Source organism: Suricata suricatta, chromosome 3 (genome assembly GCF_006229205.1).
Source record: "Suricata suricatta isolate VVHF042 chromosome 3, meerkat_22Aug2017_6uvM2_HiC, whole genome shotgun sequence".
Classification (NCBI taxonomy): Eukaryota; Metazoa; Chordata; class Mammalia; order Carnivora; family Herpestidae; genus Suricata; species Suricata suricatta.
The window spans coordinates 98419690-98432067 of record NC_043702.1 but is presented as its reverse complement, the minus strand read 5'-3'; the positions used below and the strand labels follow the sequence as shown (position 1 = coordinate 98432067).

At 45.8% G+C, this 12378-nt stretch overlaps 1 protein-coding gene across 1 annotated transcript in view; it reads right to left on the bottom strand.

Annotated features, from left to right (window-relative positions):
- Positions 1-5822, bottom strand: part of CFAP221 (cilia and flagella associated protein 221) — a 100714-nt gene extending 94892 nt beyond the window's left edge. Inside the window, exons 1-3 of the mRNA XM_029933328.1 lie at positions 5807-5822; positions 4248-4433; positions 513-613 (exon numbers count right to left, since the gene is read on the bottom strand). Coding sequence (XP_029789188.1) covers positions 513-613; positions 4248-4386 — 240 coding nt within the window. The 5' untranslated portion in view covers positions 4387-4433; positions 5807-5822. The remainder of the gene's footprint in view (positions 1-512; positions 614-4247; positions 4434-5806) is intronic.
- Between the last annotated feature and the right edge of the window lie 6556 nt (positions 5823-12378).

Sequence of the window (12378 nt, the reverse complement as noted above, 5' to 3'; positions counted from 1 at the left end):
GGAAAGGGATGCTCCTTTCCCTGGTGGTGTAGGCTTGGAGCAAGCATGTGCTGGGTTAGAGGAAGGCAGCCTAAAAGACAAAGTTGGTCTCTATCACTTACTAGTTATGTGTTCTTGAGCCAACTATTTAACCTTCTGGAATCCTGGTTTCCTCATCTACAGAATGAGGGTAATAGTACAACTTCCACAGAGGCCAGAGTAAGGACGAAACTGAACCACAGGAGACATAAAGCACAGTCCTGGTCCCTGAGAACACCTGTTTGAATGACACCTGTTAGCAATGACCCCTGCTTGAAAAGAATGCCGTGAGGAGCCTTCACTAGGGGAAAGTAGCCTGTCTGAGGACACTGTCGCAACTTTCACATTTCTCATCCTAGACCCCTCTTTCTGGCCCGACAGACATTCGCGCTTCTGCAGATTATGCTGCTCTTTAAGTGAACAAGGAATATAAATGCAGAACATTCATGCCATTTCATTACTGTGAGGAATTATCCCACTGAAAAAATACCTACCAGAATCTGTTGATGTTGTTCTCCTACTTGATAGCCTCCAAAATGCACTATGCCAGGTTTTGCCTGTATGACCTGATTATTCAGAAGTTTTGCATAAACCTCTATAAAAACAATGTAAATAAGCATATCATGAGATGAAACATAACAGAATATATTAAATAAAAAAAGATCATGTTAATGTGGGCTCTCTTTAGGATATTTTAAGCCAATGAAAGCTTCAGACAGAGAATACAGCTGTCAGCAAGATTAACGACACATTCCAAATGAACTTTACTGCTTCTCCCTATTTTGACACATCATTTGGGAGATATTACCAGCACAATACAAATCCACATGTACTGCTGATTGCTTATTGAAATAATCTGCTCTTCACATTTTGTGCAAGGCTTCATAATAAAATGAGAGCTTGTGAAAAGCACGCACCTTACCTTTGCTGCTCCGTTCAACACCAAGATGACCTATTATGTAATGAATATCAAAACACCAAGTGCTTAGTTTTTTAATGTGTGTTTAACTGTTATTATTTCATTTCCTCTGAATAGAATTACAATGTGATAGAGTAATCAGAAAGCTCTGAATAATCATTGATCTGGCCAGTAAAGTCCCAAACTGTTATTACGGTTATGTGAATGTCTTTTTTTTTTTTCTTCTTTGAGAACAAGGTTAAAAGAGCTGATCTCACAAAAGTGTCCAGGTTGGGGCAGCCGGGCAGCTCAGTCCCTTAAGTGTCTAACTCTTGATTTTGGCTCAGGTCATGATCTCATGGTTTGTGAGTTCAAGCTCCATGTTGAGCTCTGGGCTAATATTGCAGAGCCTACTTGGGATTCTCTCTCTCCCTCTCTCTCAGCCCCTCCCTGCTTGCTCTTTAGCTCTCTCTCAAAATAAATAAAAAATTTAAAAAAGTTTTTTTAAAGTGTCCCTTTTCCACAAAAGACACCCAAATGGCCAACAGACACATGAAAAGATACTCAACATCACTCACCATCAGGGAAATGCAAATCAAAACCACAATGAAACACTACCTCACACCAGCAGAGTGGATACACTGAACAACTTGGGAAACAACAGATGCTGGTGAAGATGTGGAGAAATGTGCACCCTCTTGCACTGTCGGTAGGAATGCAAACTGGTGCAGCTGTTCTGGAAAACAGTGTGGGGGTTCCTCAAAAATTAACAGTAGAACTCCCCTATGACCCAACATAAGCGCTGCTAGGAATTTACCCAAGGGATACAGGAGTGTTGACACATAGGGGCACATGTACCCCAAAGTTCATAGCAGCACTTTCAACAATAGCCAAATTATGGAAAGAGCCTAAATGTCCATCAACTGACAAATGGATCAAGAAGATGTGGTTTATATATACGATGGAATACTACTTGGCAATGACAAAGAATGAAATCCTGCCATTTGCAGCAATGTGGATGGAACTGGAGGGTGTTATGCTAAGTGAAATAAGTCAGGCAGAGAAAGACAGATACCATATGTTTTCACTCATGTGGATCTTGAGAAACTTAACAGAAGACCATGGGGGAAGCAAAGGCGGAAAAAGAGCTACAAACAGAGAGGGAGGGAGGCAAACCATAAGAGGCACAAATACAGACAACAAACCGAGGGTTGATGGGAGTGGGGGAGAGAGGAAAGTGGGTGATGGGCATGGAGGAGGGCACTTGTTGGGACGAGCACTGGGTGTGGTACAGAAGTGAAGAATCACAGGAATCTACCCCCAAAACCAAGAGCACACTGTACACGCTGTATGTCAGCCAACTCTACAATAAATTACATATATTTTTAAAAAGTGTCCAGGCCTACACAACTTTTCCCAGCTCTTTATTCAGGCAGGAGCTGAGACGTGTCAGAGGCATTGGGAACCCACCACACCATTGTTCTGTGCCTTTAGTGCTTATGTCAGGCATCTGTTTATAATCCTCACTCCAACCCCACGCAGCACGTATTACTTCCATTGTGCAGATGAAGGGGCTGAGACTCAACAAGACTAACCAACTTGTCCATGGCTGAGAGTCAAAAATCAAGCCCAAGTCTGCTCCCAACCACTAGACCACCGCCTTCAATACGAATGCACCATCCAATTTCTCACCAAGGATGACGTTTTGCCTTTGGTTATATCCAAACCCTGTGAGTCACAGACACCCTCCCCCACTCCTTAGCCCACCACGATTCTTGTAAACATAATTCTTGAATGAGTACAAAATGGTCGGTGCTCCTGCCCCTCAGCCGGGGAGCTGACACTGTCATCAGTGTTGGGTCAAAGTGAGAGACTGGAATGGGGGAAGGACGGTCTTTCTGGGGATGGGTGATCTCGTAAGTTATTTGATCACTTTTTAAGTGTTGAAACGAGCATTATTTGGTAATGTTTTTAAAGATTTTTTTTAAGTAATCTCTATACCCAAGGTGGGGCTCAAATTCACGACCTTGAGATCAAGACTCCCACACTCTTCTGATTGAGCCAGCCAGGTGGCCCATTTGAAAAAATTTTTTCAAGTTTATTTATTTATTTTTGAGAGAGAACACACACACATGAGCGCAAGGAATGGGCAGAGAGAGAGAGAGAGAGAGAGAGAGAGAGAAATCCCAAACAAGTGCCACACTCATCTTGGAGCCCAACACAGGGCTTGATCTTGCAAAACACGGGGCTTGATCTCACAACTGACTGTGAGATAATGGAGAGTCAGAAGCCTTCCTCACTGAGCCACCCAGGTGCCCTTATTTTTAAATTTTAAAAATTCTGAACATTTTGCTTTGCTTTTAGAGCCACATATAGGTTTAAAATAAGCATTTCTCTGTTAACGCCCACAAAGAGTTGAGTATATTTAATCTGCACTCAGTAAGCTCTCCAGTAATGAGAGAGCCACACCCAAATACTGCATTTCCACCAGCTGTGATGGGCCTTGAGAGATGAATGGGAAGCAACCTAGTGGGACGGAAGAAAGCTGGACATGGGGCTCCCACGACTGAACCCCACCTCCCATTCTCAGCTGTGCCATCTTGGGGAATTCGCTTGCCCTCTCTGATCATCAGCTTCCCCAACAGTAAAATGAAAACAGAAAGTCGATGTTGTGCAGATTAAGTGAGAAGAATGTAGGCCAAACAGTTAGCCTTCTACATCATCGCTTGAGGATCTAGCAGACTTTCCACGTACATAGAATGGAAGGGATGTGCGGGGACAAAGGCAAGAAGGTATTAGGCGCCTGTGGTCTGCAAGGAGCGGGAGTAAGGGTGTGGCTGGAGCTGGGGATGAGGGCTGCACTGCACTGGTGGACCTGGCGGACGGGGCTGAGTGAGTAGGTTCACATCCACAGCAGACGGGGCCAAGTGCCAAGTGAAGGAACTGCAACTCTATTCCAGATGTAAGGGAAGTGCTGAGAGCATCTGAGCAGCATAGCGCCAGGGCCAGCGGGGATTCCACAAAGGAGACCCATGGGTGTGAACGGCGGTGGCAGTGCGGGGAGAGCACTACAAGGTCCTAGAGACCTGCTGAGGAGGAGGAGCAGGGCCCTGGGGACAGACGGGTAAGATATTTGAGGAAATGGAAGCAGCACCAGGTGACTCATTTACACCACAAGGATCCATCCCTAAATAGAACCATTGTTCTTAATGATAAAACCTATTGTAAGCCTATTAAGACAATAGAAAGAAATCAGCACCAAAAATTTCTTTGCGCTTTCCGGACTTTGGATCCTCTGGGATCCAACTAACTTGATTGGATCCCAACTTACTTGATTCCAGGAGGTGATTAGGTACCTCGGTTCTTTTCTTAGGCTCCTCCACAAGGCTCTTCAAAAGGACGGGAGATACGGTGGGAAATGGTTCTTTGGCATTCTTTAGTTCTCTGCTGGGGGTTTTCACCACTGCCATTTTATCATGAAAAATTGAGTCTCCTTTTTAGAGCCAAAGGTCATTTCCTGGGAAGAAAACAATAGTAGTATGAGAAACCACGCACATTTTTTTTCTCAATCCATAACAAACGTCCCTCTGTGACTATGTAGTGTACTGTGGCCCAGGCCCTTCTGGCCTCCTGTCTGTGCCCACCACGCCATTCCCACGTGGGGCTATCCCATTAATCTTGAGTCACACAGCACAACCCAGTCTCCTGCCATTACCCAAAACCCTCTGTGGCCCTCAATTCTCAAGAGTTTTTCCCAAAAGGTAGTCCCAAGATGCTTTGGGGCTATTAGTGAAGGCACCTGAAGGGAAAAATAAAGGCGCTCACAGTCAAATAAAACTGGAATCTGTTGAAGTAAATAGTTAATCAGGCCTCTTCTGAGATTTGTCCACATTGGTTTCTTAGTTCCATGTGGTCATGAAACCCTTTAACATTTGGAGACACTTAATAAGACACTGGCATTTTTGGGCTGCTTTCCTGGGCACCTGTCTGGGGTAAGGGGATGGGGTACCCAATAGACCTCCTCCACCACCAGCAGGGGTGCATTCCTAGGGGCTCTGTCCCAGGACCTAGGGTCCCGGTTCATGTTGACCCTTTGTAAGACTTGCTTTTTAATATTCATTTTAAGTTACACCCTCTTCATAAAGCCCACACTGACCCCAACACCGTTCAACATGCTTTAGCAACTACCGCCTCTACTACTCATTGTGTATAAATGATTTATTGCTGTGTACATGAGTTATTGCCATGTGCAAGCCGACACATCTTGGTGTCTTCTACAGCTAAGTCTCTAAACTTGGGGTCCTGGGACAAGCAAGCTTTGGGCGCTGCTCTGTGATGCCTCTGAGACTGAATGTAAAATCCTGTCTAGATCTTGCTTTTTTTTTTTTTCTGTAGAAGGCTCATAGTTTTAGATTGCCCAGAGTCCACAACATCAAGCAAAAAACTGAAGAAGTTTCCGAATCATCTTCTCCTTTCCTCTTACCCACCCCCAGCATCTTTGAAGATTCCCTACTCCTCAGCACAGCCTCTGCCTCACCTGGTTGGTTCCCTTCCATCCCGTCAATACCGGCCTCAAGTTCACGTTCCAGCCCCCTCTCCTCGCGGCCCCTCAAATTCCCGGCCCCTCAAATTGTTCAGGCAGGAACAATGGCCAAGCCGTTTTCAGGAGAGTTCTGTTGCTCTTATTCCGCTTACTCCACGATGAACTTGTCTCTGTTCACACACCCCTACCTTGGTCTCCTCGCCCCTCCTCTACCTGGCAGGCCCCCTCACCGAGCCAAACGCCCTCTCCCCTCGGCGCCCCTTCACTCCGTCTCCAGCTAGGAGGGGTAGGGGTCGACCCCAGACCCACGCACAACCCACTTGCTCACTTAACCCGTTAGGTCCGACCTCTCCTCTGACCACCTGCCCGGGGTTCAGGAAGCCTCAGCAGCTCAGCTCCCCACCTCCACCAGCCCCAGGTCCCAGGCCGCTCACACCGTAGATGGTTCTGGGCGGGCTTCGGCCGGTGCCTGCGCCAGCTTCAGCTAGCAGTGTCGCCATGACAACAAGGACGCGCTCCTAGAGTCTGCGGCCGGACTCAACCAAACTCCCCAGGGAGGGGGTGTGGATCCGGGCTGCAGCGGTTCGAGGTCCGGAGGTCGCGGGTGACTTCTGGGGACTCGAAGCGAGTCTGTGGGGTCTAGGCAACAACAGAGAGAGCGACTTTTGAGGTGCGATGGCAATGGATTTCCGACGGGAAATGGAAAAGTCATAAAAGTATAAAAACGTATAACCTGGAACTCTGCGAGAGCAGATGGCGGGAGAGCTGCTGGCCTCTAAGGGGCGGGGCCTCCCAAGCTCAGTGGGTGGAGCTTCCCGACTGACTTTCATTCACCGGTATCACTTAATTCTTCAATATGGTTTGTTTCACATTTTCTTTTATGGTAAATTTCAAACATATACGTAGGTAGGCAAATAATATGATGAAGCTTCAACACCCTTCTGTAACAATGATCAAATCGCACCCAATCTTTGTTTCGTCTATACCTTTCCCCTACTCCTTGAATTATTTTGAAGAAAATCTCAGGCATCATTTCATCCATAAATATTTCAGAAAATCCTCCAAAAGATAAAAACTCTTAAAAAAAAACACAACCACAATGCCAGTACCTTAAAAAGTTACAATGATTTAACATCTTCACTTACTCAATACTCAATTGTTCCACAAATGACTTACGTGTCATGTTTAGAGTTGCCAGTCTGAATCAGAATTGGAATAAAATCCACACATTACAATGGACTGATATGTCTTTAGGTGTCTTTTAACATTTTCTCCCTCCATATCTTCTTGTTGTTGTGGCAACGTATTCACTGAAAAAACTGTTCGTGTTCTGATACCAATATTTAGGAGTTATACACCATGAACCTGGACCTGCCCCCTCCCGCCCCCTCCACTTCCTGCCTTGTCTACTCTACCCCCTGCTCACTCACACTATTCCTTACAGAGACAACTTGGGCTTCTGTCTTCCCAGGAGTTGTCCTTGTCTGGTGTTTTCATTGTATGACCTGAGACTTGCTTAATATTATTTATGGCTTCCTATTGATAAGAAATTATAGTAAGAATCCAATAGAAATATCTGCCTTTCCCACACTTACATCACTTGTTGTGTTCTGTGTGATTCCCCTCTCCCCAACACACACACACACACACACACACACACACACACTGGGAATATTCACTTTTCCCATCTTCCTATTTTCCAATCCCTCCTCCCCTCTGTCATCATCACTGATTAAAAATCTGCCCATCTTTCAAGCCTGGTGCCAGAGATGGCATATCTTCTACCCTCTGCAAAGCTCTCTGAACCAGGACTGTTTCCTTCTTCTGAGTTCCATACCCTTTTTCTATCATCTTTACTGGCACTTACTTTTTATATGTTGCACCCGTTATTACTTGTGTGTCTTAAACTGTGAAATTCTTATCAGGAGGGGACTGTGCCTTATCTTCGGATCTCCCACAGCCCTTGACACAGGCCTTTGTTTATGGTGATTACCCAGTAACTGTTGGCCAAGTGGATTAAGAAAAAATCTATCTGCTTGTACAGTAGGTTGTTTTAGTTCTTTCTGTTTTGCTGCCCCAACCAAGTTGTAGACTTTAGAAGAAGTACTGTGTTTCCCACAGCCCCAGACCTCTCCACTCCAACTTAAATCATCAAATGCTTGTTCCCAATTGCTAGTTGCTAATGGGTCTTCGCTAACACTTTGTCATTTGTTTAACTTTTTGTCTTAGGTAAATTTGGCGAATTCCCTATTTTATGCAAAAAGATAGGCATAAACATAGATATATGGATATGGATATAGATAGACTATGTCGGTCTCTGCACAATTCACGAAAGTGCATATAATAGTGTAGTGGACATTGCTCCGTGTCCACTCCCACCTTCCAGCTTTGCTCAGGCTTCTCCCCAGCCCCTGATCCCCAGGCCCCCACTTCCAGCAGTAGATGCCGGTCACCGAACCCTCTGTCCTCTTGCCCACGGCTGATTTACTGTTGAGTATGGAACCTAATTCTGGCCACAGAGACATTAGGGAAAGGCTTCTGGGGGACCCCTGGAAAATACATAAATAGATAATCTTTCATAAATGCAGTATCTTTCTCTTTCTGGACATTGTAGTATTCAGAAGTGATTCCTTGGAAATGCAGCAGCCATCAAGGGTCAGGAGGGCATGGGCATGAAGGTGAAGCTGATGAGGAGGATTAGCAGAGCAAGAAGACAGGAAGAAGATTCTGGACCTGCATGACATCATCTCACCTCTGCTTGTCTGGTGCCCACATACCATGATCTCCTTCTTCCAACTGAAACTGTTCGGACATACAGTGATTTCTAAACATTCATTTCAGGTCACCCAGACCTACTGAATCAGAACCTGGATATAAATAAGATCCCCCAGGGGTGCCTGGGTGGCTCAGTGGGTTAAGTGCCTGACTTCCACTCAGGTCATGATCTCACAGTTCATGAGTTTACGCCCCATGTTGGGCTCTGTGCTGAGAGCTCAGAGCCTGGAGCCTGCTTCGGATTCTCTGTCTCTCTCAAAAATAAATAAATATTTAAAAAAATTTTTAAGCAATCAAGGGGCACTTGGGTGGCTCAGTGGGTTAAGTGTCCTGCTCTTGATTTCAGCTCAGGTCATTATCTCACTATTTGTGAGATTGAGCCCCAAGTTAGACTCTGCATTGGCAACCCAGAGCCTGCTTGGGATTCTCTCTCTCTTTCTCTCTCTCCCTCTGCCCCTCCCCTGCTTGTGCACCATGCGCACTCTCTCTCTCAAAATAAATAAATATTTAAAAACATAAATAAATAAAAAGTAATCAACACCCAGAAGATTCAAGAAAAGTTATCTCCCCCTCAGCTGCCTGAAAAGAATGTAGATAATGGAATTGCTCCAGGAAAGGAGCTATCACCAAACACAAGTACCTTATACTATGAACTAGGTAGGCAGACAGGGAGGGACCCAGCAAGGCCTGCTTGATCAAAGTCTGCCATGCCCCCCTGTTTCTGAGGGGCCCAGCAAACATTTTTTCTTTTTCATCTTCCTGTGAATTGCTTTTCTTTCCTTTGAAGTCCCAGACCCCTTCCCTGCCTCCTCCTTAGTTCAGAATGACATACATAACCGATTTTGCCTGTCTTTGGAATGTCTTGTCTGCCTGGATTTCCTGAATGTAGGTCATTAAATTTTATTTTCTCCTTTTAATCTGTCTCATGTCCATTTGATTCTTCGTCCAGCTAGAAGGACCTCAGCAAGCAGAGTAAATGTTTCTTCCCGAACAGACTCCGCCTCTCAATGGAAAAGTGTCAACATCTTAAGAGTGATGAGGTTTTGGGAATGATGGTGGACTTGTCCGGAACCCACGGCTAAGAAAACATTCTTGAAGACGTCTTTGGTGCAAGAAGGTGATTTTGTTAAAGCACGCGGACAGGACCCGTGGGCAGAAAGAGCTGCACTGGGGTCAGGAGGAGTGACTGGTTATATACTGTGGAGTTGGGGAGGTAACACAAAAGAGAGGTGTCCAGAGGGGCTTTGATATGCTAACGAGGACCCTGAAATTACCTGAGGGCTTGCTATTGTCAGGCTCAGGTTGTTTCTCCTCTAGGAAGGCATTAACTTTAGGACGGTAGGGGGTTCCTGGAGAAACTTTACGCTCTGTATTTGCCTCAAGTATTTGTCAACGGGCTGCAGGTTATGAGGAAACTACATTTTCCCTGCCATTTCCTTCTCGTCCTCCATCACGATGGAGGGGTGATGTTGGGGCTCCAGGAAACGGAGTCTATAGGTTTCTGCAGATTAGGCTATGGATACATTGCATTTTCTTGTCATTTACTAAGATATTTGCAAACTGATGGAAACCCATGTCCTGTGTGACTGTGATCTCAATGGGGTTACCATTTGGTTTTTTTTTTTTCCTTTCCTTTGTCCTTGCACAGCTTGGCGTGCCTGAGGAATGTCACACACATCCCACGGGGGGGGGGGGGGGGGGGGGGGGGGGGGTGGTGGCAGGTGTGTGCAGCCCATCAGCTTGCCTTCTGCTCCCTCACTAGGAGGGGACCACATTCTCTGTCCCTCTGCCATTGACCATGGATGGGACGGTTCAGAACTGCTGGAGCCATCCTGCTACCGGCTGAGCTTATGCAACTCAGAGGAGGAAGGGGCAAGAGAATCATGTGCAAACAGAGCCCGAACTATGCATCCATCCACCCCGAAGGACACTCTCTCTCTCCACTCTCTGTGACATGAACCAGTACGCAGCCTTATTGCTACATCAGGCAGTTTGAGCTGGTTTGTCTAGAATCTTCAGCCAAATGCATCTTAACTTGTATAGCCAGATGCTTTAATTGCACTGATTTTTTTTCCAACCTCATACTGCTGAAAGATTGGTATTCTCTGGCCCATCACACAGATGAGGAAGTTGAGGCCTGGAGGCTTAAAGTAACTGCCCCAGATCACATGGCCAGTGGATGACAAAGTCAGGATTTGAATCGAGGTTTGTTTGCTGCCAGCATTTTTTCTGTTTGCCAAGCCAAATTGCCTAATCAGGCCGAAATGTGGGGAGCCCCTGGGAGGTCGGGGTGTCCCTCATCCTTCTTAGCTCCATGCAGAGAAGATAAGGCCTCGGGAACACTAGCAACATTGTCTTTCAGACTTGGTTTTATTTGCTTTCTTTTATTTGATCTGTTTAATGAGAATATTTCATATAAATATTTAAAAGGATGCTGACAAATGGAGGAGGAAAATAAGAAAAGTAAAGGAAAAACTGTTTTCCTGAGAAAGCCAGCCCACATTTCCAGATTGTAAACAGTGAGCCTGAACCATAAAAACCTCATTAAAATGTCAGGGTTCTACCTTTGTACTCCGGCACTGAATGGGAAATCATGCTTGCTCCATTATTTATGGCTCATCAATAATACATTAGCTCGGCTCCAGAAAAGCTCACATTCAAGAGGGGACAGACCTCTTTGTTTGGTTTATTGAGCAGCTGATGGGGCAGAGCAAGTTCAGGTCGTCGGTGTGCTCACTTGGTGAAGGCTTTAAACCCGGGCCTCCAGGGACAGTCAGCTTCTCACTCTTTGCCACGCTCTCCTCATCCCTTACCCCAAACCAGGGCCTCCTGCTCACATGTCACTTTCCCAGGGAGCCTTCCGCAAGTGTATACCAGGGGCGATTGTGACAGGTGACAGAAATGGATGAGTGACAGAATGGATTCAAAAGTTTTAAAAAAAAAGGTTAAAAATGTATCTATCTATCTTCTATCTTCTATCAAGAAAAGTTTAGTCATAGTTGGCTCTAGGTGTCAGAGGATGGTGTTAGGATTTTGTCTTTCTTTGTCTCTGGGTTCTCCACTCTGAGCTGGCTTCATTTCCAGCCAAGATGGCTTCATGAAATGGGAGTGCCACCATCTTGCTCCTAGCTTGAGTCTAGCGCTCATGCCGAGGTTTTGGTGGGGTCACTCTTATCGGCCCAGCATCAGTCATGAAGGTGAGGGAGCATGAGGCAAGCTGGAACCCTACAAACCACCCCGGACCCCCACGTCCAGCACTCTTGGCTACCAACGAACAATGGAAAGGAAAGAAACAAATGGTTAACTGATAGAGATCACAGTCATACAGGACATGAGTCTTCAATCAGTTTACCAATGTCTTAGTAAATGACAAGAAAAAAAGCAATCTTATCAATAGTCTAATCTCCAGAAACCTGTAGGTTTCCTGGAGCCCCAGCATCACCCCTCCACAGTGATGGAGGACGAGAAGGAAATGGCAGGGAAAATGAAGTTTCCTCATAACCTGCAGCCTGTTGACAAATATTTGAGGCAAATACAGAGTATAACATTTCTCCAGGAACTCTTTACTGTCCTGTCCTAACATTAATGCCTTTCTAGAGGAGAAACAACCCTACCTTGACAACAGCAAGGCCTCAGGTATTTTGGAGTCCTCTTTAAAATACCAAAGCCCCTCTGGGAGCCTCCCTTTTGACTTTACCTCCCCAGCTTCGTAGTATATAACCAGTCACTCCTCCTGACCCCAGTGCAGCTCTTTCTGCCCACGGGTCTCTTCCCCATGCTTTAACAAAATCACCTTCTTGCACCAAAGACATCTCAAGAATTTTTTCCTGGCCCTCACTCCAGACCCTCACCACACCAAAACCCCATCAATGAGCCCATCCCTAAATCCAGTCACTGTGGTTAGTTGGTGGTGGTGCCTCTCCTTGCCCTGGTCTGGGTCATATGCTCACCTCTAGGCAGCTGTTAGTGAAAGTCCCACCAAGCCACAAGGTCTGAGAGTAGGGGAGGGGAAGGGAGATCCTTATACAAGAAGAGGGATTAGAGGCTGACCAGACACAAAGATGTCAGTTAGATCGAACCTTATAAAGTTATCAATATTCAAAGATATTTTACCTGCAGGAACGGTGACTGATATGGTTCAAAC